At 41.1% G+C, this 24,870-nt stretch overlaps 1 protein-coding gene and 1 long non-coding RNA gene across 3 annotated transcripts in view; one reads left to right on the forward strand and one right to left on the reverse strand.

Annotated features, from left to right (window-relative positions):
- LOC6039226 (acetylcholine receptor subunit alpha-like 2) overlaps positions 1-24,870 on the forward strand; it is a 77,614-nt gene that overhangs the window by 1,348 nt on the left and 51,396 nt on the right. Inside the window, exons 2-3 of the mRNA XM_038259016.1 lie at positions 19,410-19,454; positions 20,331-20,440. Coding sequence (XP_038114944.1) covers positions 19,410-19,454; positions 20,331-20,440 — 155 coding nt within the window. The remainder of the gene's footprint in view (positions 1-19,409; positions 19,455-20,330; positions 20,441-24,870) is intronic.
- On the reverse strand, positions 5,921-11,330 carry LOC119768654. 2 transcript variants are annotated; one of them, XR_005278127.1, is made up of 4 exons: positions 11,096-11,330; positions 10,722-11,030; positions 10,503-10,653; positions 5,921-6,125 (listed from the first exon to the last, which is right to left on the reverse strand). It is a non-coding gene; the product is annotated as an uncharacterized LOC119768654 (long non-coding RNA). The 2 variants fall into 2 exon arrangements; XR_005278126.1 differs by lacking the exon at positions 5,921-6,125 and having other exon boundaries at positions 10,085-10,653; positions 11,096-11,327.

The following is a 24,870-nucleotide window of genomic DNA, read 5'->3' on the forward strand; positions in this document are numbered from 1 at the left end:
GACTTAATCAGTATATTTTTATAAACAAAAGGTTGCATTGCTTTTAGAAAGTATGAGTGTACATAAATTTGTGAAAAACAAGAAAAATTTTCCACATTTTCCAACAACATGTACAGAGCCGTACCTTGGGTCCACGGCGCCCTTGGCGAATCATCAATTTGGCGCCCCACCCAAAATTACAAGCATTTTGATAAACTGGTTTTATTTTTACTATTACTACTTTTTTTTGCTGTATGTATGAATATTTCCTATTTGTTTGGTTTTAACTGAAACTATTTTTTCTGAAAATAAAGTTGTAAATAGTTTCTCATTGTTAGAGCTTTTAAGACGATTAAAAAAGTAAATGTGTAAATTTTGGCGAAATAACACTCGAACAGTAGCGTGGCTCACGGATATATGAAAAAGACAAAAATGTTTAATTTCTAGTGCCTCAAATGGAATTTGCAAGTACTATAGTGTCAGAAACTATCCTGAAATTTTAAGCGCATTTGGTTAATGTTTAGTTGTTCCACTCTCGTCCTGAAGTTATAATTAAACTTAAATAAATTTAATTAATTCATTTTTAACATTTTAACACATCTTCAAGAAAGTTTTCCTATACCCTTTGATTTTTTTTTCTCAAATTAGAGGTTTCTTATAGGTTTTGAACCGGGGAACAACTTTGTAGAACATCACAAATTTTTAGAGCACTTTTTATTTTTTTCCATACTCCAAAAAATATCCTGTATCTTTTCACGATCAATTTCTAGCGCTTTGCGATGTTTTACAAAGTTGTTCCTTGGATCAGAATCTGTAAGAAACCTAAGAATGGGAAAATTTGATAAGGTTTTGAGAAACTTTCTCTGAGAAAAGGTTAAAACTGAAACATTCCTAAAGTATTTTTTTGAAGTTCCATACTAACTTCAGGTCAATGGTGAAAGTACTAAACCACAGAGTAAGACAGAGTTCGCATTGCCTCTTGATTTTTGGTTCAACTTGGTGGTACATCGCAGGTACATCGCACGCCTACTACCAACAAACCTTATGGAGCCAAAAAATTTAATGACATTTCTTCGGACTGGGCACTCTGGGTTACTCTGTGACTAAACCTTAACCAATTACGCTCAAAAATTCAGGCTAGCTTTTGGGGCCATATTGCTCTAAAATTCCGGTATAGACGTTCGAAATTGAATACTTTTGTCTTTTTCATATAACCGTGAGCCACGCTATTAATCAATAAATTGTGAAAAATATAAGTGTGTAGAAATTTGCCAACACCGGTTAAGCTAAAAATAGAGAATGAGATTCAGAGAAGCTTGTGTGTTCTGTAGAACATTTTTTTTTCTTGAAAATATATTGTTGATTTTATTAGTGAAAATTTACAGCAGTTTTCCTATTTCAAAACTCTAGTATTTCGAAAAAGCGTAGGCAAATTTCAATGCACGAAGTTGCTTATAAAAGGGAAATCGTGCTGAAAAAGTCTAAATTAAAAAAAAAAAAATATGTGTTTCAATGCTAAAATCTACACCCAAACGGCGGTCGCATGATTGTGATGCATGGCGGCATGAAAGTATATCAGAATCTGCATGAAAACTGTCCTCATGCATTTTCTGCGATATAGGGGTATGACATTTTTGCCCGTTACCGACAAACATCGACATTACCGAAAGCTTTTTGGTTGTATTTTACAAAAAAAAAAAACCTTTAACAGAACGAGGATTGAACCACCAACATTTTGGATATTGATCCGACACGCTACCACCGCGCCATGGACGCTTGATGAAATATGAGAAACATATTCTTCTCTTTGGATTGTTGCTCGGGGACGGGCCATCTTTATATGTGTTGGTGAGAACTGCAGATCGCTGAAATATTTACACGCGGGCAAAAATGATCTAAGGGCGTGTTTCAAAAAATGTTTTAAAATGAGACATTATCTGCAACAAATCCACTGTTGCAGATTTTGAGATATATTTTTCCTTTGGGTGTAGAGTATTTTTAAAGGTTCTATCCTATAAACAAAATATTCATTTTTAGCTTTTTGGATGTTTCTTGATACCTCTGATTCAAGGCGCTTTGAAAAACACTCAAAAAGCAAAAAGTCTAAATTTGGTTTATAGGACTACTTCAAAAAAAAATCTAGAAATAATTTCTATTTTAAAGAAGTTCAAAATATGACAACAACGTGAAAAAAACATACAGTTGGACAATATTTTTAGTCTGGAAAGTATGGCTTAAACTTCATTGTATAACTCTCTAAACTTTAACGCTGTATTAATTTTGAAAAGCTCTTTTATAACTCCTTGATCTATCTGCCACTTCAGCGCCCTGCCCCTTCTTTGATGACAAATTAAATTTAACATTAAATGTAAATTTTCAAGAACACTTCGGTAGAAATATTCATACAATTGATTTTGACGCCCCTAAATCATTTTTTTATTATATGCTAAACGAAATTATCTAGTAATTTGTAGTTATACTTTATATTTTGGCGCCCTTTCTCTTTTAAATTCCTAATGAGGATGTTATAACTGACATTAAAAATAAGTACAATCACCGATTTCGGCGCCCCCAAAGGGCTTGCGCCCTTGGCGGTCGCCAACTGCGCCAACCCCTAGGTACGGCGCTGAACATGTATGACGTGTCACAAGTGTGCCCAATCATTTTGATGATAAATTGGTCTATGTCACAAGTGTGTATTGCGATATCCGGGAAACGGAAGCGAGTTTCCAAAATCGGGTTAAAGCATCTTGTAGTGTTTGTTAAGTAAAGCAAAACGCCATCATTAACTCATTTTCGACCAAAATGGTCTATGTCACAAGATAGTACACAGCTGACGAACTGCCAACGGTGGTCAAGATATGTTGTATGGAAAAATGTTAAACCAACCCCTCTTCAATTTGCATGAAACTTTGTCCTAAGGGGTTTTATCCCACCCCTTCCATTTTTGAACATTCGAAAAAATAAGTGTTTTTTTTTCGTTAATTTGCAGTAGAGAGTCGATGTAGAGAGGGGAATAATTGATATTTTCGGGGTTCCAACAGAGCTGTCAAATCGAGCGACAAGACCTTTCAAGAACAAGGTTCGATTCACCTTCAAAATATTTTTAATCAAAAAACGAGATTCTAAACATCATATGTACATTTAATGAAACTATTCATTCCAGTCTTGTTCTTGTAAGGTCTCGTCACTCGGTTGGAAACCTAATTTGACAGCTCGATTGGAACCTCGAATATAACAATAAACCTCTCCATATAGGCTCTCTAATTTGCACCGAGGTTTCTCTGAATCATTTTGATAAATTCAATGGAAAATAAGGAAATCTTGAGTTTTATTTGAAATCAAAGTGGTTCTTTCAGCTTTGTTTTTGAGGTTACTTAAAAAATATGATTTTTTCAGAGAAACTTAATGTTAACAGTCAAGCATTTTTTTAAATAATATGATTTAAATGGCCAAACTCATGTTCGAATTTATACATTATTGATTCGTATTCAAGTGATGTTTCTTCAGAATTCTAAAAAATGAAAAAAAAAATACTTTAATATGCTCTTTTTTAAAAGTAACTAACATCAAATCAGACCAAGCCACGTAGCCCAGTGGCAACGCTCCCGCCTCGTAAGCGGTAGATCGGGGTTCAAATCCCGGCTCGGACCAACACAACTGGTGATCTTTTCCCTTCTGGATTTGATTGCTTAGTAAAAGGAAGGTAGGGTATCGTCACAAACTGGACCTTATCAAGACACCTTAGGAAGACAACCTATGGAATGTTAACATTAATCTTAACATGTTAACATTAAGTTGATTAATAAACCGCTACTGAATCAGCTTTGTAAATGCCGGTCCCGATACTCTTCACGGGTGTTCCCCTCAGGAACAGGGAACGGTTTACGTAACATCACATCAAACCTGCCGTATTCTCATAACAGTCCAGACTCGATCATCCGAAGGCCTTGGATAAATTTCACTTCGGATTATCGAATCACATTGGTTTATATTAGATTTTCTAGCCACGCTTTGAGCTCTAAACTACTCTGAAGGGATTTAGAATTTTTTAATCCAAGATGGCAAAATATTGAAAAATACACAGAAAGTTCTTGATTGTGAGATTCCATTTTAAGATTTTGTGTTTTTTCTAACTTTGAAGGGTTATTTTTTAGAGTGTATCAATGTTCTACAAAGTTGTATAGCAGACAATTACAAAAAATTTGATTTTTAAACATATGGGGTTTGCTTATAACCATCACAAGTTATCGAGATTTTACGAAAAAAAGGTGACCATGAACGGCCATGATTAACGACTACCAACTTTTTCAAAACTTTTTTTCGCATAATCGCGATGACTCGTGATATTTATCAAAAAAAAAAAATATAATTGTCTGCTGTGAATCAATTTTTCTGACCGCGTTAGAAAGTTTTGTTCTGTGGCGGCATGTTTGGCTACGTTCTGTTGACGGGGGATGATTGTGAATATGGTAATGAGAGAGAAGAAGAGAATGTCACAAGAGATTGTGTTAGCACGCGATAGAGACCGCCAATTCTTGATACTGAGAATCTCGCGACGGAAAGAAGAGTAGTTGAAGTTAGGAGATAAAATTTCGGGCATGATGATTGTTGTCGCTGAGAGCTGAAAGTTTGATAGCTTTAAAGCACTGATGTGTGGTAAACGATCTATTTCAGTTCAAAGTGAACATTTATCTGAACAATCGCAGCAGATCAAAGATTTGTGGCTTCAATTGATCTCGCTGTGATTGAATTTTCATTCAAACATAAAGCAGTGCATAACTCTTCAGCTGCGGCGCCGACGGGCCACTCGAGTCACCCAGCGTATTCCTTGCATTTGCAATCATCCCTCCAGCATAAAACGGCGACGTCACATAAGCCCGCAAAGTGACGTGTGTGTGTCTGATGTTATCGGGGTACTACCACCAGCACGACCCATTTTAAATTAAATATAAATCTGCTTTACGTTTTCCATCGCCGGATCACGGTATTTAAACAACGATAATATCCTGCTCGTGGCCAAACGGCGAACATACGTTATTCTGTGATCCTTTTACAGAATATGTGAATGTGAAATGGAATGCATCAAACCGGCAGAACTGCACTTAGCCCAGTGCCACTTCTCGGTGCAGCACCATTACAGCTACCAGTGCATTTACTTTGGAGCTTTGCACAGTTGTACACAGAAAAAAATAATTGGGTAAATTTACATCATTAATGATGTACCAAAAGTGCACGTCATTAATGATGCGAATTTACATCAAATTCATTTTAAATTTAAATGCCATCCGATGTAATCGTTCAAACAGACAGCGCTCCGAAAACATGTAAATTTCCGATGAAATCTACGTAAATTTACCAAAGTCGAATTTTTTTTACTCCGTTGAATCTTGAATCTGATGTAATTTTCAAATTCTTTTGTATCCTGATGCAGTTTAGAGAGGCACACATTTAGATCACTTTCTTACCAAACTAAACAAGGCTTCATCCATAAAGTACATCACGCAAAAATCAGCCAAAATTTACCCCCCCCCCCCCCTTTGTCGTGCTTTTCCTATACTTATAACACGCAATGTCACACTTGCTGCTCAGACCCCGCCCCCTGGAGTGTGACATACTTTATGGATGATTCCCAAAGAAACAACTTTTGTTTGGCCAGAAAATAAACTAAAACGAACCTTTTTAAAATGCCAAGGTAAAGATTTTGAGAATTATCATACAGACTTTTGATTCAACGGAGTACTCAATATATAAACTTGAGTAGAAATCAAAAGCTTTTGAGTTCTTAATGAAACAAATAAATCAGAAAAGAGTGGAAATTAAAAAAAAACTTACTCGTGTTCAATACACCTTTCCATCCAACCAGCCCACTTCTGTACTTTTGTTTAAACAGCATCTCTCTGGAGGATTGTAATCATTTGACCTCGCGCATGTTGGCCGGATTAGCAGAGTACCGACGGCAGCAGGGAACGCGAAAAGGAGGGACGGATCCGGTTAACTTTGTCGGAAAATAAAATACGCGCGAGTAACAACAAAACGTGTCTTTATTGTTGCGAAGCTGGCTTTGAACTAACTGTGTGTGACGTATCACTTTTTCTCTTGAACGGCTGCGCCGTTGTGCGCAGGGTTGCATCCGCGCACGTCACCTCAAATAGGGTGGTTCAACACTCCTCCTCGCGGATTCATCCCTGGGCTCCTTCGTCGTCCAGTTTTGGCACCAGACCCATTGCGGCAGCGAACTTCCTGACTTTGGTTGATCCAAGTGGTTTGGTCAGAATGTCCGCGATCATGTCCTCCGATGCGCAATACTCCAGTTTGATGGTGTTGTTCAAGCACAACTCCCGGGTATAGTGATACCGCGTGTCAATGTGCTTGGATCGTTTCTTCTGTTGATCCAATGCAGCAAAATCAAGGCAACTGCGGTTATCCTCGAAAATCACTGTTGGCCTCAACTGTTTTTCGTTGATGTCTTCGAGCAAGCTCCGCAGCCAGACCGCATCTTGAGCTGCTTGGGAGAGTGCGACGTACTCGGCTTCCATGGTTGAAGTTGAGACGCACCCTTGCTTCTTGCTCGTCCAGTTCACAGTCGCACCTCCGAGGCGGAAAAGGTATCCGCTGCACGACTTCCGATCAGCTGAATCTCCCGCCCAGTCCGCGTCGCTGTAGCCCACCAGTTTGAAGTCTTCAGCTCCTCCTAGCACCAGCTGGTGATCTGCGGTGCTGATCAGGTATCGCAGAATCCGTCGTGCCTCCGTCCAATCCAGCTGCGATGGGCAGCTTACCTTCCGGCTGAGTATTCCAACGCTGGCTGCTATGTCCGGGCGAGTGTGTGTCGAGAGATACAGCAGCGAACCGATCAGACTGTGATACTCTTGGTTGTCGGCTAATTTCTTGCTGCTTCCGGATACTTTGAAGTAACCTGGATCCATCGGGAACTTGGATCCCTTGGCACCGTCCATGCCGAAGCGTTTCACGAGTTTGTTGATGAACGCTTGCTGCTTCAGGGCGTACACTCCAGAGGTGTCCTTCGCGATTTCGATCCCAAGAAAGAGACTAATGTCACCGAGTCGCGTTATTTCCAGTCTTGATTGCAGCTCTCTCTCGATTCTGTTGATCGCCTCCTCCTGATTGCAGGCAACAAGGATGTCATCTACGTAAATGAGTAGAAACATCCAGTCCTGGCCGACCAGCTGCTTGTAGATGCACGAATCCGACTTGCACTGCTCGAAACCCAACTGGGACAGTATTCCCGTGATCGTCTGGTGCCAGACTCGCGCCGCTTGTTTGAGACCATAAATGCTCTTGAGCAGTCGGCACACTTTGGTCTGCTTCTCCTTGTTGGCGAAACCGGGTGGTTGCCGCATGTAGATCTCCTCGCTGAGCGATCCGTAAAGGTAGGCGGTCTTAACATCCAAGTGCCTCACGGACATCTTCCGGTGACCCGCTACCGCCAGCAACACTCGAAAAGATGCTTGCATGGCAACCGGAGCGTAGACTTCGTGGTAATCGTAGCCGTAGCGTTGCGAGAAGCCTTGGGCTACGAGCCGAGCCTTGAATCTTGCGACTTTGCCATCTGCATCCTGCTTCTTCCGGTAAACCCACTTGCAGCCAACAATGTTGCGATTGGCTGGGGGGTCCACGAGCTGCCAGGTGCGGTTCGACATCAAGGACTTGTACTCGTCTTTCATTGCTCGTACCCACTCCTCCTTTTCGGAACAACGTACAGCCTCCTCGTACGTCGCTGGTTCGTCCTGCTCCATCACCACCAGGCCGACTTCGTAGTCCTCCAGTCTGGCCGGCAGCTGTCCTCGCGTAGATCTGTCCGGCAGCAATCGCAGCTGTTGTCCTTGACCTGCTGGCTCTGTATCCGGTGCTCGCGGTGCGGCCTCCAGCGCTGTCTGGTGAGCATCCGCCTCGCCCGGCCCAGGTGGGTCACCCGGCGCCGCCGCCTCTTGCACCGCTTCTTCGCCGTTGAACAGATCCTCGGCGGACTCGTAACCCTCGAAAGAGTCATCATCAGACAGCTCGTTTCGCACGATGGACTCCATCGGGGACACTTCTTGATCTTCACTGTTGTGCTTCGCTGATTCACTTTTGAATTCACTGCACTTTCGCTCGTCCGGCATACGCAAATCCTCGACAAACTTCACATCACGACTTATCGTCACACGTACACTTTGTTTGTCGACAAAACGGTATGCTTTGTGTTCGTTCGAGTATCCCACAAACACTAGTTTTCGCGCTTTCACGTCCATTTTCTTCCTTTTCTGTGCGGGCACCTGCACCCACGCCTCACTCCCGAAGATCTTCATGTGCTCTAGGCTGGGTTTCTTCCCGTACCATTTCTCGAACGGACTCATCCCAATCGACCGTGACGGTAGACGGTTCTGGATGTAGGTCGCCGTCAGCACGGCTTCGCCCCAGTACTTCGGCTCCAACTCTGCGTCGCGCAGCATACACGACACGCCTCCTTGAGGTATCGGTTCTTCCTCTCGGCAACTCCGTTCTGCTGCGGAGAGTACGGCGCCGTGAACTGGCTCACGATTCCTTCTCGGCGCAGAAAGTCCTGCAGCGCCTTGTTGACGTACTCGCCGCCTCCATCGGACCGAATGACGTGCGGGGTCTTTCCGATCTGGGTCTTGCAGAACTTGACAAAGTTTTCGATCTTGCCCGCAGCGTCGGACTTGTTCCGGATCAGGTACACGAACGTCATTCTGGTGTAGTCGTCGATCAGCGACAGGTAGTACCTGTTTCCGCTCGGGGTTTCCTCCATCGGGCCGCTCAAATCCGTGTGCACCAAATCCAGCTTGTCCTTCGTATCGTGCACAGACTGCTTCGGGAATGGAGTGCGAGACATCTTTCCTTCCATGCAGCTGCTGCAGAGCGTACGTACGCCGCAGTCCTCAACCTTGATCCCTTCCGCAAACTTCCCCGGAATCGCTTGAACCACCTCTTGATCACGGTGACCGAGCCGACGATGCCAGGTGTGTTGGCAGTTGGCAGTGTGGCTCCTCTGCACTGTGATCATGGCTTGGTCCGGAGTGCACAATCGGTAGAGGCTTCCGTGGCGAGTCCCTTGGGCTGCTAATACTCCTGCACGGTTCCGGACTTCACAGCGTTCGCCGTTGAACACAACTTCGAATCCTTTCGCTGCAAGTGTGCTCACCGAAATCAGTCCGCTGGTGAGTTTGGGAACGTAGAGGACGTCGTGGAGCTCGATGTCGACCGGATTTCCTTCACCGTTGACTCCGACGATGGTTCCGCTTCCGGTGCCTCGAACTTCCGCCTTCTCTCCGTCAGCGAGCGTCACGCTGACGCTCACCTTCTCTTGAAGCGCCTTGAAGAACCGTTTGTCGCCGGTCATGTGCCGCGACGCGCCGCTGTCGACGTACCACTCTGCCGATCTTCCGTGACCGACCATCCAAGCGAGGGGTTCGTCCGAAACATCTGCTTGCTTTGCCTTGACCTTACCCTCCTTGCTTGACTCTGGCTTCTTGTTCGTCGACTCCTCCTTCTTCCGTTCGGGGCACTTCCTCCAAAAGTGGCCAGGCTGGTGGCAGTGATTGCAGAGCTGCTGCTGCTGCTGTTTGTTGCCACCCTTGCCGCCCTTTCTTTTGTTTACGTTCGAGCGTAGAGCCTTGTCTCCGCTTTCAACCGCGCTTGAACGTTCACGCCGCTTCTCCGCCTCTGCCATCAAGCTGGCCTGCAGCAGATCCGACGTGATTTCCTCGACAGGCCGTTGTTGAATGGCCGTGACGAGCGGATCGAACGAGTCTGGCAACGAAACCATCATGAGCGCCACTCGTAGTTTGTCCGGAATCTCCTGGCCAGCATCCTCGACTCGTTGCACCAGCTCGTTGAACACCTGAATGTGCTCCTCCACCTCGCCGCCCTCCGGAAGGTCCAGCCGGGCCAGCTTCTTGAGGAGGTACACAACGGAACGCTGGTCGTGGTGGTCCTTCAACTTCTCCCAGGCCTCCTTCGCTGATTTGCAAGTCTTTATCAGCCTAGCCTGGTTGTCGTCCACCCACAGGCCAATCGTCGCACGCGCCACTTCGTCCTTCTCCACCCACTGCTCCGAGGGAACTTGCGGCTTCTCCTTGGAGATTACTGACCACAACCGCTCTTTGATGAGCAACATCTCCATTTTAAACTTCCAAGTGTGGTAGTTTACGCTGGTCAGTCTGGGAAGGGCGTAGCGCTGGTCCGCCATCTTGCCGGAACTTTTCACCAATCGTCCGGCTGCAACTTTTCCTCAGCTTCCGCGCGACCGAACTCCTCTTCCGCTGCGTTCCTGGGCACAAAACCTGTTGGCCGGATTAGCAGAGTACCGACGGCAGCAGGGAACGCGAAAAGGAGGGACGGATCCGGTTAACTTTGTCGGAAAATAAAATACGCGCGAGTAACAACAAAACGTGTCTTTATTGTTGCGAAGCTGGCTTTGAACTAACTGTGTGTGACGTATCACTTTTTCTCTTGAACGGCTGCGCCGTTGTGCGCAGGGTTGCATCCGCGCACGTCACCTCAAATAGGGTGGTTCAACAGCGCACAGCTAGCCCGGAACAGACAGAGCGGCGCAACGTCGGCACTCTACGGCATGTGGTTGTGCACTTCTACCCAGCGACGACCGATGTACCGTCTTGAAACTATATTGTGGCTATCGTGTAATGCGACCTAAAATACCCAAAAATAATAATTATCATTTTGACAAACGTCCTAACTATTGTCGGAGCGTTTCTCACCGTCCATTTCACGACCCAACTCGTCCATCTTGCACACCAGCTGATAGCTGGATCGGTAAATTACGCGAGGGAATCTTTTGCTTCACCAGTAGCTCGGTTACGATGATGACAACCGACAAGGTTCATCCATCGAACTTCTCGTTCTGGATCAGGATCAACGTAAAAAGCAACTTGAGGCCGGATGCTCGACCTCCAGGCGCAGGCGCAGGATGGGGGATCCGTCGTTCCTGATCGTCACATTACTGTTGTCCTCCAGCACTGGTCCAACCCGATCGAGCCCAGCAAAAAAAATGTGTCGATGTGGCATCACTAGAAACCAACAAAATTTTATTTATTTATTCTCTCACCGCAACTCCGTCGAAGAAAACACTTACCTGCCCTCTGGTTGACCACATCCCATGAAGGATAGTATACTGGCGACGGCGGTCATGCAGTAAGCTGGATTTGCAACGTTGCTCACAGAAACCGGCACCCAAAAATTTTGCGTAAGGAGTCCAGCGAGTTCGAGACTTTTCAGATTTGACAGATAGTTTCTGCTTTGTGTTGTTTTTTGAGCTCGCTCGCTGGAATGTCGCGAATGTCGACTACCCCTGTGACTGAGTTTGCTTTCAGCCCAAGTATAGGGTTGCCACGTACAATTAGTATGTATTGGCAAAGCAAAAAATCTGCAAATATAATATTTTTTATCTGGAGCAAAATGAGAATAGATTATTAATTTATTAGATTAGATTAGATTAGATTAGATTATCTGGAGCCAAATGAGAAAAGGGTGGATAAGCAATTGAACATTTTTGTCTGATTTGCGAATTCCCTTGTTTTATGTTACTTTCTCACGCAACTCGAAATATAGAATTATTTTTAAAAGTCCTATCCAGCTTTTTAAGCGAAAATGGCGTTCGAATTGTGAACGCCCGAAATTTCAAAATCACGCAGTGGTACCAACATTACGAAAAAAGTGTGCCATGGCATGACAGCCGCATTTTTTTACTAATGTTGGTGCTACTGCGCGATTTTGACATTTCGGACGTTCAACATTCGAACGCCATCTTCGCTTAAAAACCTGGATAAGGCCGATGCAAATATTTTTCAAAGTTTTTGTCCCTCGTACTTTAAATAAAATTTGTATCAGTCTAAGCTATGAGATTTTCTATTTTTGTAGAACTTTTTCGATCTAAAAACAATAGCTGGCCTTCTCAGCTACCTTCTAACACTGTGAGTTTTGTTCCATGTTAACTAATAAAACCTGTCAAAATTTTTAAATCATATTCGCGACACAAAACAAGAATCGATCAACAGTTTGCATGGATTAAAAATTAACCCGAGATTTAAACAATGACAAATAAAAATAAAAATGGAATTGATATTCATGACGATCAAAGTTCATGCTCCACTTTTTATGATCAACTTTTTTGAAAATTGAACCCCCTTTTCCTAAAGAGTCTACGTAGTTTATGGATGAGCCAAAACCCTGCGCAGGATATCGAAAGTTTACATTTCGATGCCCGTGTGCTTTCTTGTTATATCTAGATAGGAATTCCAACAAGCTTAGTACAAACGAGCACACCGGCATCGATTTGTAGAATAGGTCTTAAATGTGCAAGAAACACAACTTTGGCAAAAGTTGTTTATTGCTTGTTTGCAGATTTTTTTTTAAGTATATGGCAATTTATCTTTCGAAGCCTTTGGACAGAACAGATTTTTATCAAAATCTTTCGATTTTAACGACTGCAAAAAATATCTACAAAAATTTACCTAAATTTTTGGTCCTTGGTTTTTTGATAATCGTGATCGACCGTTAAAATCGTGTAAAAATTGTAATAATAATTGTTATTTTTTTCGCTTCGCCTACTGAGCTCAATTTTGAGTTAGAAAATAAAATGAAAAATAACGCAATAAAAGTACGTTCTCTAACACCGAACTTATTCGTCAACATCATGGCAATTCCAGTCACATGGGCATTCACCGCACTTTCCCGATTTCACGTGAAGTGTCGAACCAAAATGTCATAATATTATTATCAAAAAAAAGTCTGCGTTTTTGCACATAAATTTGGAGGCCGTATCATTTTAAAAGCGATAAATTCAACTTGGTTTTACCGAGGTTTTTACTTAATTATTCCAATGAGCTTTTTGGTAATTTAAATATGAAATCATGAAAAACTTATATGATTACATAAATACATGAATTAAAAAATACCAGAATTATTTCTGGAGTTTTTTTAAAGGTCCAATAAACCAAATTTCCAGTTTTTGCTTTTTGGGTGTTTTTGAAACCACCTTGAGTCAAGAGTATTAAAAAACACTCAAAAAACAAAAAATTAAAATTTGGTTTATTGGACCTTTAAAAAACACTCCAGATTTTTAGAATAGGTCCAATAAACATATGAAACACAATAGTTTATTGGACCTTTAAAAAAACTCTAGATACCTAAAATTACAAAAATGTTCAATATTTAGAAGCGCGCTGCTAAACCAAACATTACTTCGGTAGTGTTTCTACCCGTCACCAGGATGCGCGCACGTTTCCTGCAAATCCCTCAATTGATCGTTACCTTCAACTTACATCACATTACTCCGCTGTAGCTGAAACAATTTCAGTTACAGGGGGTGCCAAGACGTCAATTGTCAATTTTGTAACAAAAACAAGCCAACGGTTCCGTCCAGAAAAGTCCAGCTGCAGTTTTCAGGCTTTCGACTACTCCACCGCCGATTTTAACATCAGGTTGTGGCAGCTACTTCCGTGCAGTGACTCGTCCCTTCCGTACATCGGAGTTTCTTTGTTTTCGCGCTCTTCTGGGTTGATCGTGGACAGATTGTCGACGGCACTGGCATCCATCGGGAGCACGTCAGGTGGTCCGAAATCTTCCGGTCGTGGTCGGTGTCGATCACGTCCAGCAGCACAAACAGCAGGTCGAAACGCGATAGCAGTGAGTCCTGTAGGCCAATGTTTTCCATCGGAGCTTTGTACTGATCGTACTGAAATAAGGAAAAAGGGCAATTAGTAAGGCCTTCAACGAGAGAGTGTACACCGGATTGGCAACGAACAGCACGAGTTCCCGCCTTCGAAATGGTCATCCGGCCCAGTTGCATGACCTCGTGAATCGCCGTATGACCGTTATCTATACAAATGACGTCTCGATCGGCCAACACCATGGCACCAGCCTCAAACCGACGCTCGCCCGTCGCCAGTCGGTGGTCAAGGCCGCTGTTAAATCAATACCGCTGGAACCGCGACCCTTCAGTGTGATGGACAGCGGAGCCTTGTTTAGCACGTAGCGCAACATCTCGACTTGTCCACCTAGGATCGCCGATCAGCAGCACGTTGACAACTATTCGGAGGAGCATTTCGTTCGTCTGCTACCAGTATCACCTAACCATCCGGAACCATCTCTAGAAGTCAAAGAACTGCCAAAGCCAGAATGCTTTGAAACAGGTATCGGTCTCGGCCCGGATAATCCAGAGAGAACATATTACAGAATCTACGAGCTTACCCGTGCAGATGGAAAACCAAAGGGTAACCTTAAGAGTATTTGCAAACGTGGTTTTGGTCCGGGGAATAGTTGGTGGCGCTGGCCAAGTAAGCGGATGGCCGCCTCCGGTCAGGTTGTGCTCGAAAATCCCGATGCAGTGGTAAAAACGTTGCCGTTGAAGCTGGCCAACGAAACAACCAGAACGGTCAGCATATCATCCTGGACCAGCGGAGTCACTGGCGGGGACAAGTTCCCGGCCGTCACTCCCGCTGCGCAACAAATGCACGGTAAAAGGTGAGTCGTTTCTGGCTTGCCACGGCATAAATCGTTGATCCACAAACTGGGTGCAGATCAAGGAGCTAAAATTTGAATGATCTGAACAATTAGAATGTAACAGTAGCTCTTGAATAAGAAGTAAAAACTACTTACGTTCTTCAGGAACATAAACATTTTCAACAAGTAAATATTGCAAAGGAAAAGATAAAATTACCTGTCGAAACTACACAAAATATTGTTTCTCCATCCTCAAGAAGAGTCTCAATTTAACCTTGGGTTGCTCCGTGGATACGTGTAGCAAGTTAATTACAACAACAACAACTTCCACTTCACTCTGGTGACGACCACATTTAGGTTAAAGTCACCTTAACTAAATAAACAACAACTTCCACTACGAGCGCTCCTAACTTTGAATCGACTTTGTTTTGTTTTGCGCTTGAACTGTCATTTGCAAAACAAACTCTCAATTTAAAAATAAATGCTTTTGTATTTTACATTTTGAAAATTTTACATCTGAAACAAATTTACATGTTTTTCATACTTTCAAATTTAAGTTGTGCCAAAACAAAAATTGTGTTTCCGAGAGATTCATGAATTACATTGAATCTCATTTTACATGAAGGCTGTTTAAGTGGAATACAACTCTTTACATCAATTTTCAAATTTACATTGAGCATGTTTACGTGTTAAGCATAGTTTCAGTCTTGGGTAAATTTACATTTTTTTTTCTGTGTAGGGTTATTTGGGGTAGGTTATCGAACGATTCTATGATTTAAGTTCAATACTTCGTTAGAGTTGTAATCACTATCGGTCGAAAAAATATTTATTTTTTCAGCTTTAACTTCATATTTCTTTTGATTCATTCAACCCTAACTTCCCTTATCGTGGAAGAGAAAGCATATCGGTTTCACAAAAAGGACAAAATTCCCACCCGGGATCTACCCTAACCCTCACACGACGATTCATTCATCTATGAATGCGTTTCACAATCACACGATACTGTCTGTTCCGTCTCTGCCTGGCCGTCTTGGTTGTCTTCGTGCAGTAAGCTGTACCACAATCCCCTTTTCCATAACCATCGTACAAATGAATGGATTTGATGGCATTGAAGTCGCCCAGGCCATCAGGAACACGCGGTGCACCTCAGTTCCACACCATGACCGCTCGGAAGCTGCGGGAAACCATCTAAATGGATTTTCATTTGTGAGAAACTATGGAAAACTTAATCTGTTTTAAAAAGAATGGATGAGAGTGGCGGCTTAGCCACTGCTCTCGTTTCATATCCAGATGCCCATCGAGTGAAAGAAATACAATTTCAAATCGGGCCAATACCGTACGTTAGAGTTGGATCACATTTTTTTTCTTAATGTTTAAAAACACATTTAAAAAATTTACTCGTAAAAAACATTCAATTGGGCAAAAATTCAATCACTCGTAGGAATTCTCAGCATATTGAACTATGATGCAGAGTCAAATTCAAACTAACCCCTTACCCGTTTTCATATTGGGCTTGCTTTTGGAAAGAATGTGACTGGATTGTAATTCTTATGTAGCAGATCCAACAGAATGGTCTTTGTATTGCTTTTCATATAAATATTTCCCAACGGGTTTCAACTGCTGAAAGTCTTCAATTTTAATTGCATCCAGATAATGGAGCAAGTAAAGGATCATAATAATCCTCTTTTCACATGCGAGACAGCTGGACTTGGAAGGAAGCTGCAAAAGATTCGTATAACTAACAGTTTGGCTTTCTTTTTATGTGTATGTGCAATTACCCGGAAATTTGGTTTTTCTTTCATAGTGATAAACCTAAAGCTGTGTGCAAAAAGTACGCCAGAGATAATAGTTATTGATGAAACATGACTTTCTACACACAAAAAAATATTTCCGAATGTTACATCATTTATGAATCGAATCTTAAGTTTACATCAACTGAGTTTACATGTGATTAATTTTTTCCGTGTCGAGTAAATTAACATATTTTTTTTCTGTGTATTCTATTCTTGAAAGATGTGGATATTATTATCAATACTTTTTCCATTATTTTTTGTCCAGGTGTTGTCACTTAGATTCTTAAATTTTGCCTTCCTCACTGAGGGCAGACTATAATCCTGCGCTAAAAATGAACTTTTTATTAAAAGCTCGAAGACCCACCTTCATGTATTGTATACATATCGACTCAGAATCGAAAACTGAACAAATGTATGTGTGTGTGTGTGTATGTGTGTGTATGTGTATGTGTGTGTGTGTGTGTGTGTGTATGTATGTGACCAAAATTCTCACTGAGTTTTCTCAGCACTGGTTGAACCGATTGTGACCAAACCAGTTGCAATCGACTTGGTATAGGGTCCCATACATCGTTATTGAATTGTTTGAAGTTTCGATAACCAGTTCAAAAATTATGTATAAAAATGTGTTTTCACAAATATCCGGATCTCATTTATATGCCATCATCCGACCCATACATAATATTTATGTACTTTTTTGAAGCCAGATCTCAATTGAATGTATGCAAACGATGTCCGGATCCATCATCCGCCCCGTCGTTGGTTAGGTGATCGAGGGACGTTTCCAACGAGTCCACAACATTGAAGATGTGGCAACCCTGTCTCGAGTTATGACCACTTAAGTTATATCTGTGTACTTATTTTTCTGGATCCAAAAAAATAACTGAAATATGTGTCCAAACCACTCATATTACCCATAGTTGGTAAAAAGTGAGGAAGGCATCAACCACATATCTGGATTAAGTTTGTATTTTTTTTTTTTGCATTTGGTTTTATTTCTCTTAACACTTTAATGACCCATTGCACAGTGGTCCGAAACCGAAATCTAGCGTGACAAAATTGATAGCGGCCACACGTTAAGATTTAGAGCTTTGGTGTCTTCGGGACAAATGATCAGGGTCAATAGGGGCATCTTTTGATATGTTGGACATTAGGGTGGTCCTAGTTTTAGGGTGGTTCAGAATTTTTATTTTGGCGGGATGACGAGATAGCGCTTTGGTTTCTTCAGAAAAGTTGTAGGTAACACCATTCTGAGCAACTTTGCTGAAGAGCACAAAGCTCTATCTTCAAACGGGAAGTTTCTAGAGCCATTTTTGTAATTTAGGTTGAAGTGTTTATGAAAAAAATAGTTTTTTGAATTTATCAACTCAGGATTGAGTCGAAGCGAGTTAGTGTCTTCTAGACATTTGTAGAGCTTATCAAAACACGCATTGATCTTCCAAGAAAGCAAAAATCGGACCTTTAAAACGAAAGTTATAGCCACAATACGACGAAAAAGACGCCATTTTGAAATGTGAATAACTCGAAAAGGTGGTGGAGTTTGACCTCGCTCTTAGAAGCATCTGAAAGTACACATTTTAGAGTACATTTGCTGAAAATATCTCGGAGGTCTTTTTTGTTTAACTTATTTAATCTCAATTTGAAAATGAGCATTTTTTAATCGTTTTTTGCCCATAACTTTTGATAGAATTGACCAAAATTCATTTTTCAAGAATAAAAATGTTCATTTTGACAAGCTCTACAATTGTCTAGAAGGGCGCAAAAATGTACAAAATGATCTAGTAGTTGTAATAGAAGAAACAAGTTTTGGCTGAAATATTTCAGGAATAAATTTAATTATTTAGTTGATTCCTGAAATATTTCAGCCAAAACTTGTTTCTTCTTTTACAACCACTAGATCATTTTGTACATTTTGCGCCCAATTGTCTTGTCAAAATGAACATTTTATTCTTGAAAAATGAATTTTGGTCAATTCTATCAAAAGTTATGGAAAAACGATTAAATGCTCATTTTCAGATTAAATAAGTTAAACAAAAAGACCTCGAGATATCAGCAAATGTACTTTCAGATGCTTCAAGCGAGGTCTCCACCACCTTTCGAGTTATTCATATTTCGTTTTTCGTCGATTTTAGGTCTCATTTTTGCTCTCTTGGAAGATAAATGTGTGTTTTGATAAGCTCTACAAATGTCTAGAAGACACTAACTCACTTCGACACAATCCTGAGTTGATAAATTCAAAAAACTATTTTTTTATAAACACTTCAACCTAATTTACAAAAATAGCTCTAGAAACTTCCCGTTTGAAGATAGAGCTTTGTGCTCTTCAGCAAAGTTGCTCAGAATGGTGTTACCTACAACTTTCTGAATAAACAAAGCGCTATCATCCCAAATAAAATTCTGAACCACCTAAAATAGAACCACCTAATGTCCACCATACCAAAAGATGTCCTATTAACCCTGATCATTTGTCCCGACAAAAGCTCTAAATCTTGTATCAATTTTGTCGGTTTTGGACCACTGTGCATTGATAGCAGTTTTAATGAAAAAAGTTATTTTTTTGCCAATTTCGTCATTTTTCTGTTTTTGCGCGTGGCGCGTCGAAAAACTCAGTTTTTATTTAAAAAAAAAACATATCTCGGAAACGTACGGTTCGACATCGCCAATTTTTTTTAAATGGTATGTGAAATTTTCCAAGGAATCCGATAAAAATATTTTCTGACGTAGGCTCTTTGGTTCAGACACGGTCAAAACGCCATTTTAAGTTTTCATACGACTTTTTCAAATGTTAAGCTAGATTTTTGAAACTTCTTACTATACTAACTTCAAATTAATCATTTTTCTTTTGCGTCTAAGATAGCTAAAATCGGATGAAATGACGTGGAGATATGATATTTTGAAAAAGTGGTTTTTGCGAAAAATGTCGAAAATTGCCATTTTTTGAACCACCCTAGCACGATGTAGGTCACCCTGATGGCCAAACAAACAAATACGGGTCTAATTATTTTGGCCAAGGAACCCCCAGTAATTTTTTGAGCCAAATGGAATTGCTGACTACATATCACACAAGCTCTTTGTATAACAAAAATGAGTCTTGAAACCAAGTCATGTTTACGTAGATAAATAAACTAATCACCCAATTCAATTCTATCGTTTCAGAATTTGAAGGATCAAATCCTCACGACAAATATCTGGTTAGAGCACGTAAGTATCCCGGAAAGACCGCCCACAAAACTCGTTTGTTTACGCTGTCGAAGGCGACAAAATTGACACGCGGACGGCCCCGCCGATGGACGTGACAGGCCGCATGATAAACATGTTTGCCATGATTACTCGACAAAACAACATCCAGTTATCCGGAAATCCTTTGGTTGACTTTTTTACCATCCGTCCATGTCTATCCTGCCATATACTACCCCGGTTCTAAGAACCAAACACACTTCGTTTGCATAAAAATCAAACCAAGCCTGCACTAGTAGTAGTGTAAGGGGAGAAGAAATTATGTCTTGTTTGTGCTTCGTGGTAACTCCTCTACTCTCCTCCTGTATTTTAGTTTTTTCCTGATTTTAGCGTGGACCAGCGCGCACCATAGATTTGCTCTATCTTCTTAGTTTGCCTAGTAATTCTAACGAGTGATGTGGGGTAAAATGACGACACATAATTTTCAATTAGCAAGAAGAGTTCATTTAGTACAATTCTGACTTCATTCAACATTTTAGCTATAGCTATATACTCACAAGTGACTACTTTAGCCAGATTCCCTACTAAAACTTTCGTAAGGTATTAGGACAAGACCGGCAAACTACCACGAGACCACACCACTCGGGCCCAGTGTGTGAACATTCCAAAGCCCGAGAACATTTTTCCACCTTTTCAGCATTCCATCCCTTATTCCCTTGTTTCCCATACCCCGCAATTTTCCCCAACCAGCATTTTCCCCCCCAAAGAACAAAAAGAACAGACCACCACGCGACCGTTGGACATTTCTAGTGATACGTACTCACGTGGCCCTTTCTCTTCCCAAACACACCCTCTCTCTCTCACACACACACACACATTCTGTTGGATCCTTTTTCGCAGGAGTGGCAAGATCATAAATTTAAATGGGATCCTGCAGAGTACGGCGGTGTGACGGAGCTGTACGTGCCATCCGAACACATCTGGCTGCCGGATATCGTACTTTACAACAAGTGAGTATCATGTGATGCGGTAATCTAATTTCATTTAGTTCGTGTTTGTGTGGGTGAATGTTTTTCCTAAGGTCGGAAAACCATCGAACGTCCTCGTGCACTACTCTTGTCGAGGTTTTCTTTTTTCTTAGCAATCTAGAGTGGTCCTGCTACTAACTTTGACTAACCTCAAGTTATTGAACGTATTCGTTCAACCAAATCAAAAAAAATGTAGCCAACATAGGTACCTCTACCCTACCCAAGCATTCCTCTGTGTTCAATCAAACACGTGTGGATTGCACGAACTCCGGATGCTACCGAGCAGAGATTAGTGAAAATACAAAAGTGCCCCGGGAGAAGGGGGGAGAACTTTGACGACTGTCAGGTAATCAACTGTCAATGGTGAAAGCTTGCATCGTTTCAATCTGAGCTCTTTCGATTATTTTATATGCATTGTTTGCAAAAATCCACATGTTTTAAAGATACAACTTTTGACGGTTTGATTCAACGGAAAAATCTTTCGATTACTCATCGATTGAAAAAAAACCAGACATCATTTCCTCAATATTTCTATACTCTGGCCCAGAGGAGCCAGGTCAAAATTGATAAAATCTTACCAAGTTCAGAAAAAAATCTGTCAGACGAAAATCATAAAATTTTCAATTAGGAAGAGGAGGGAGGATATGAATTTTTTTAAAAAAAATTGTGGAATTCAAACGGTTTACAAATGTTTCGGCCCCAAAAAGATTGAATTCACTTTTTCAATCAAATAAATACACTGAAACCCTGATGATTTGACACCAATCGTTGTCAAACGAACGAGGTCGCTTTTTAGTTTAGTGACAGTTCGTCACTTTTTAGTTTGACTTTGACCAACCAGCGGGGTACAAACAAAAAAGGGTCAAATCTGGAGCTTTTTTTTTGAAAAGGTTCAATAAACCAAATTTCCAGTTTTTGCTTTTTGGGTGTTTATGAAACCGTCTTGAGTCAGGGGTATAAAAAAACACCCAAAAAGCAAAAACTGAAAATTTAGTTTATTGGAACATTTCAAAAAAAAAAACTCCAGAAATGAAAAAGTGACCAACCACTGGTGGTTGAGTGTACTTAGTAAGATAAACATCAACAGCAGCATCAACATATTTTTCATGAAAATAGACAATCACACCGTTTTATCAGACTGAATTTACTAACTAAACGGGACATACACAAAACACCCAGAGGAGATGGGCGGGAATCGAACCCGGGCTCCGCAGAACACATGAGGGATCGGCAGCCGAAGCCGCTTACAACCGCGCCACGGGGTCCTCAAAAAAGTCCAACTAATAACCGTTCTTTTGAAAAAAAAAACAAATTGAAGTTTTTACAAAACTCGTAGCTTACTTGTTAGTATACAAAAATTAGCATTTTTTAAAAAAAATCAGTGATATTATTTCTTTTTTTGTTTTGAACAGATATTTCTATCATGTCCAGTGTGACAAATAAAAATCCGTAGCTGGAATTAAATCTTATTTTGTTTGTTTTAATCAAAACAAGTTAACAAAAAAGTATTAATCTTACATTATTCGGCTAATCAACGTTGAATAACAATGTTTCATTGACGGTGTTTAAAAACAGCAATAACCTACGCAAACGGCTTGGTCAAACTAATTTGTGAACGTCTTTTAATCTAATCTAATCTAACCCTAGCGCAGCCAATCTTTCGAGGGCATCCTGGAAAATGCCTTAGGTTGATTAACGCCTAACATCCTCTTGTCATTATTAACAATTGCAGTGCCTCAATGCACTAAATTGCATTGAAACATCACAAACGTTAAAACGGCCAGGCCTACAGCGTAAAGTTAACCGCAAAGATGATTCGTTGAATTGGATTGAGTTTGAGCACGAATGTTCAAACAACAACACATTTCTGAATCTACAGGGGAGGAAGAAACGTGGGGATCCCCCGCACACGTTCCTGTTTGTTAGAACAATTAATCGTTGAGAGCACCATGCTAAGAAGTTTTGGTGCTCCGGGACCCTCAGGGATGAGACATCGTATTTCCACAAATACGATTTTGGGAACTCTTTTTTCTCCGTGTATTTGCCGTGGTTATAGCGCCACAACTCGCTCTAAACTAATTTGTGAACGTCTTTTGTTTTAAAAATAAGAATTAATTTCAACTCAGGATTTTTGATTTGTCATATTGGACATAATAAAAGGAGCTGTTTAAAACAAAAAAGGAAATGGGTAATTCTCTACCAATTCACACGAAATCGGGAAAAGTGGCCCCGACCCCTTTTCGATTTGCGTGAAACTTTGTCCTAAGGGGTAACGTTTGTCCCTGATCACGATTCCGAGGTCCGTTTTTTGATATCTCGTGACGGAGGGGCGGTACGACCCCTTCCATTTTTGAACATGCGAAAAAAGAGGTGTTTTTCAATAATTTGCAGCCTGAAACGGTGAATGAGTTAGAAATTTGGTGTCAAAGGGACTTTTATGTAAAACTAGACGCCCGATTTGATGGCGTACTCAGAATTCCGAAAAAACACTAAACAAGTTTTAAAAATTCTCCCATTTTCCGTTACTCGACTGTAAAATTTTTTGGAACATGTCATTTTATGGGAAATTTTATTTACTTTTCGAATCTACATTAACCCAGAAGGGTCATTTTTTCATTTAGAACAAAATTTTTCATTTTAAAATTTCGTGTTTTTTCTTAGTTTGCAGGGTTATTTTTTAGAGTGTAACAAAGTTCTACAAAGTTGTAGAGCAGACAATTACAAAAAATTGATATTCAGACATAAGGGGTTTGCTTATAAACATCACGAGTTATCGCGAATTTACGAAAAAAAAGTTTTGAAAAAGTTACTTTTGCGTTTCTCTTTGTTTCGTCGTCCGTGTCTGTCGCGGGTGACCATGAACGGCCATGATCGATGACGACCAACTTTTTCAAAACATTTTTCGTAAAATCGCGATAACTCGTGATGTTTATAAGCAAACCCCTTACGTCTGTATATCATTTTTTTTTTGTAATTATCTACTCTACATTTTGTAGAACATTGTTACACTCTAAAAAATAACCCTGCAAAGTTAGAAAAAACACGAGATTTAAAATGAAAACTTTTGTTCTAAATGAAAAAATGACCCTTCTGGGTCAATGTAGATTCGAAAGTAAATTAAATTTCCTATAAAATTACATGTTCCAAATTTTTTGACAGTCGAGTAACGGAAAATGGGAGAATTTTTAAAACTTTTTTAGCGTTTTTTTCGATGAAAAATACGTTTTTTTTTTCGGAATTCTAAGAACGTTATCAAATCGGGCGTCTAATTTTACATAAAAGTCCCTTTGACACCAAATTTCTATCTCATCACCGTTTCAGGCTGCAAATTATTGAAAAACTACTCCTTTTTCGCATGTTCAAAAATGGAAGGGGTCGTACCGCCCCTCCGTCACGAGATATCAAAAAACGGACCTCGGATTCGTGATCAGGGACACAAGTTACCCCTTAGGACAAAGTTGCACGCAAATCGAAGAGGGGTCGGGGCAACTGCTGTGTGAGTTGGCGGAGAATTACCCAAATAATATCACAGGATTTGAAAAAATGGCAAATGTGTTCTGACAACACTGCTGCACGGCCGCAGCGGCGCCGAAAACCTACCCAGTTAACTTAATCCGAATTCTGAAACGGAAGCTAATTAGAATCGGATACAAATTCCGTTTCAAACGCAACAACCGGTTCCGTGTTCAAACCGGTTGTTTCGTTTGAAACGGAATTTGTGTACGATTCTAATTAGATTCCGTTTCAGAATTCGGATTGATTTGACTGGGTAAACGCGACACGTCGGCAACAAGTGATAGTGATAGAGAGAGATATTAGGGAGAGAGAAACACGGGAACATACACGGAGGGAAATAGTCTCGTAAGATCGACTAGCTCAGAACAGTGAGAACGGATAAAAATTAGAAAATTATTTCAAATTAGCGGGTGGGTCTCGTGGCGCAGGGGTAGCGGCTTCGGCTGCCGATCCCGATGATGCTATGAGACGCGGGTTCGATTCCCGCCTTATCCACTGAGCTTCTATCGGATGGTGAAGTAAAACGTCGGTCCCGGTTTCTCCTGTCTCGTCAGAGGCGCTGGAGCAGAAATCCCACGTTAGAGGAAGGCCATGCCCCGGGGGGCGTAGTGCCAATAGTTTCGTTTTTTTTCAAATTAGCAAGTACCCGCAAATTGAAAATCACACACAAAATGTGCACGTTAAAATGAGCACACAGAAAAAAACCATTACAATCTTACAGTAACCAAGTTGGACGGTTTCGAGGAGTATTACGAAGAGGAAAAGCCCAAAGGAAGGCAAACTAAAATTGTAAGCACATACACATACACAATAGAAAACACTCTAAAATATATTTCGCAGTTTGATCTGCCTGCGAATAAGGCACGATACAAAAACGGTTTGTTTTTACTTCCCCG

The sequence above is a fragment of the Culex quinquefasciatus genome, chromosome 3 (assembly GCF_015732765.1).
Source record: "Culex quinquefasciatus strain JHB chromosome 3, VPISU_Cqui_1.0_pri_paternal, whole genome shotgun sequence".
NCBI lineage: Eukaryota > Metazoa > Arthropoda > Insecta > Diptera > Culicidae > Culex > Culex quinquefasciatus.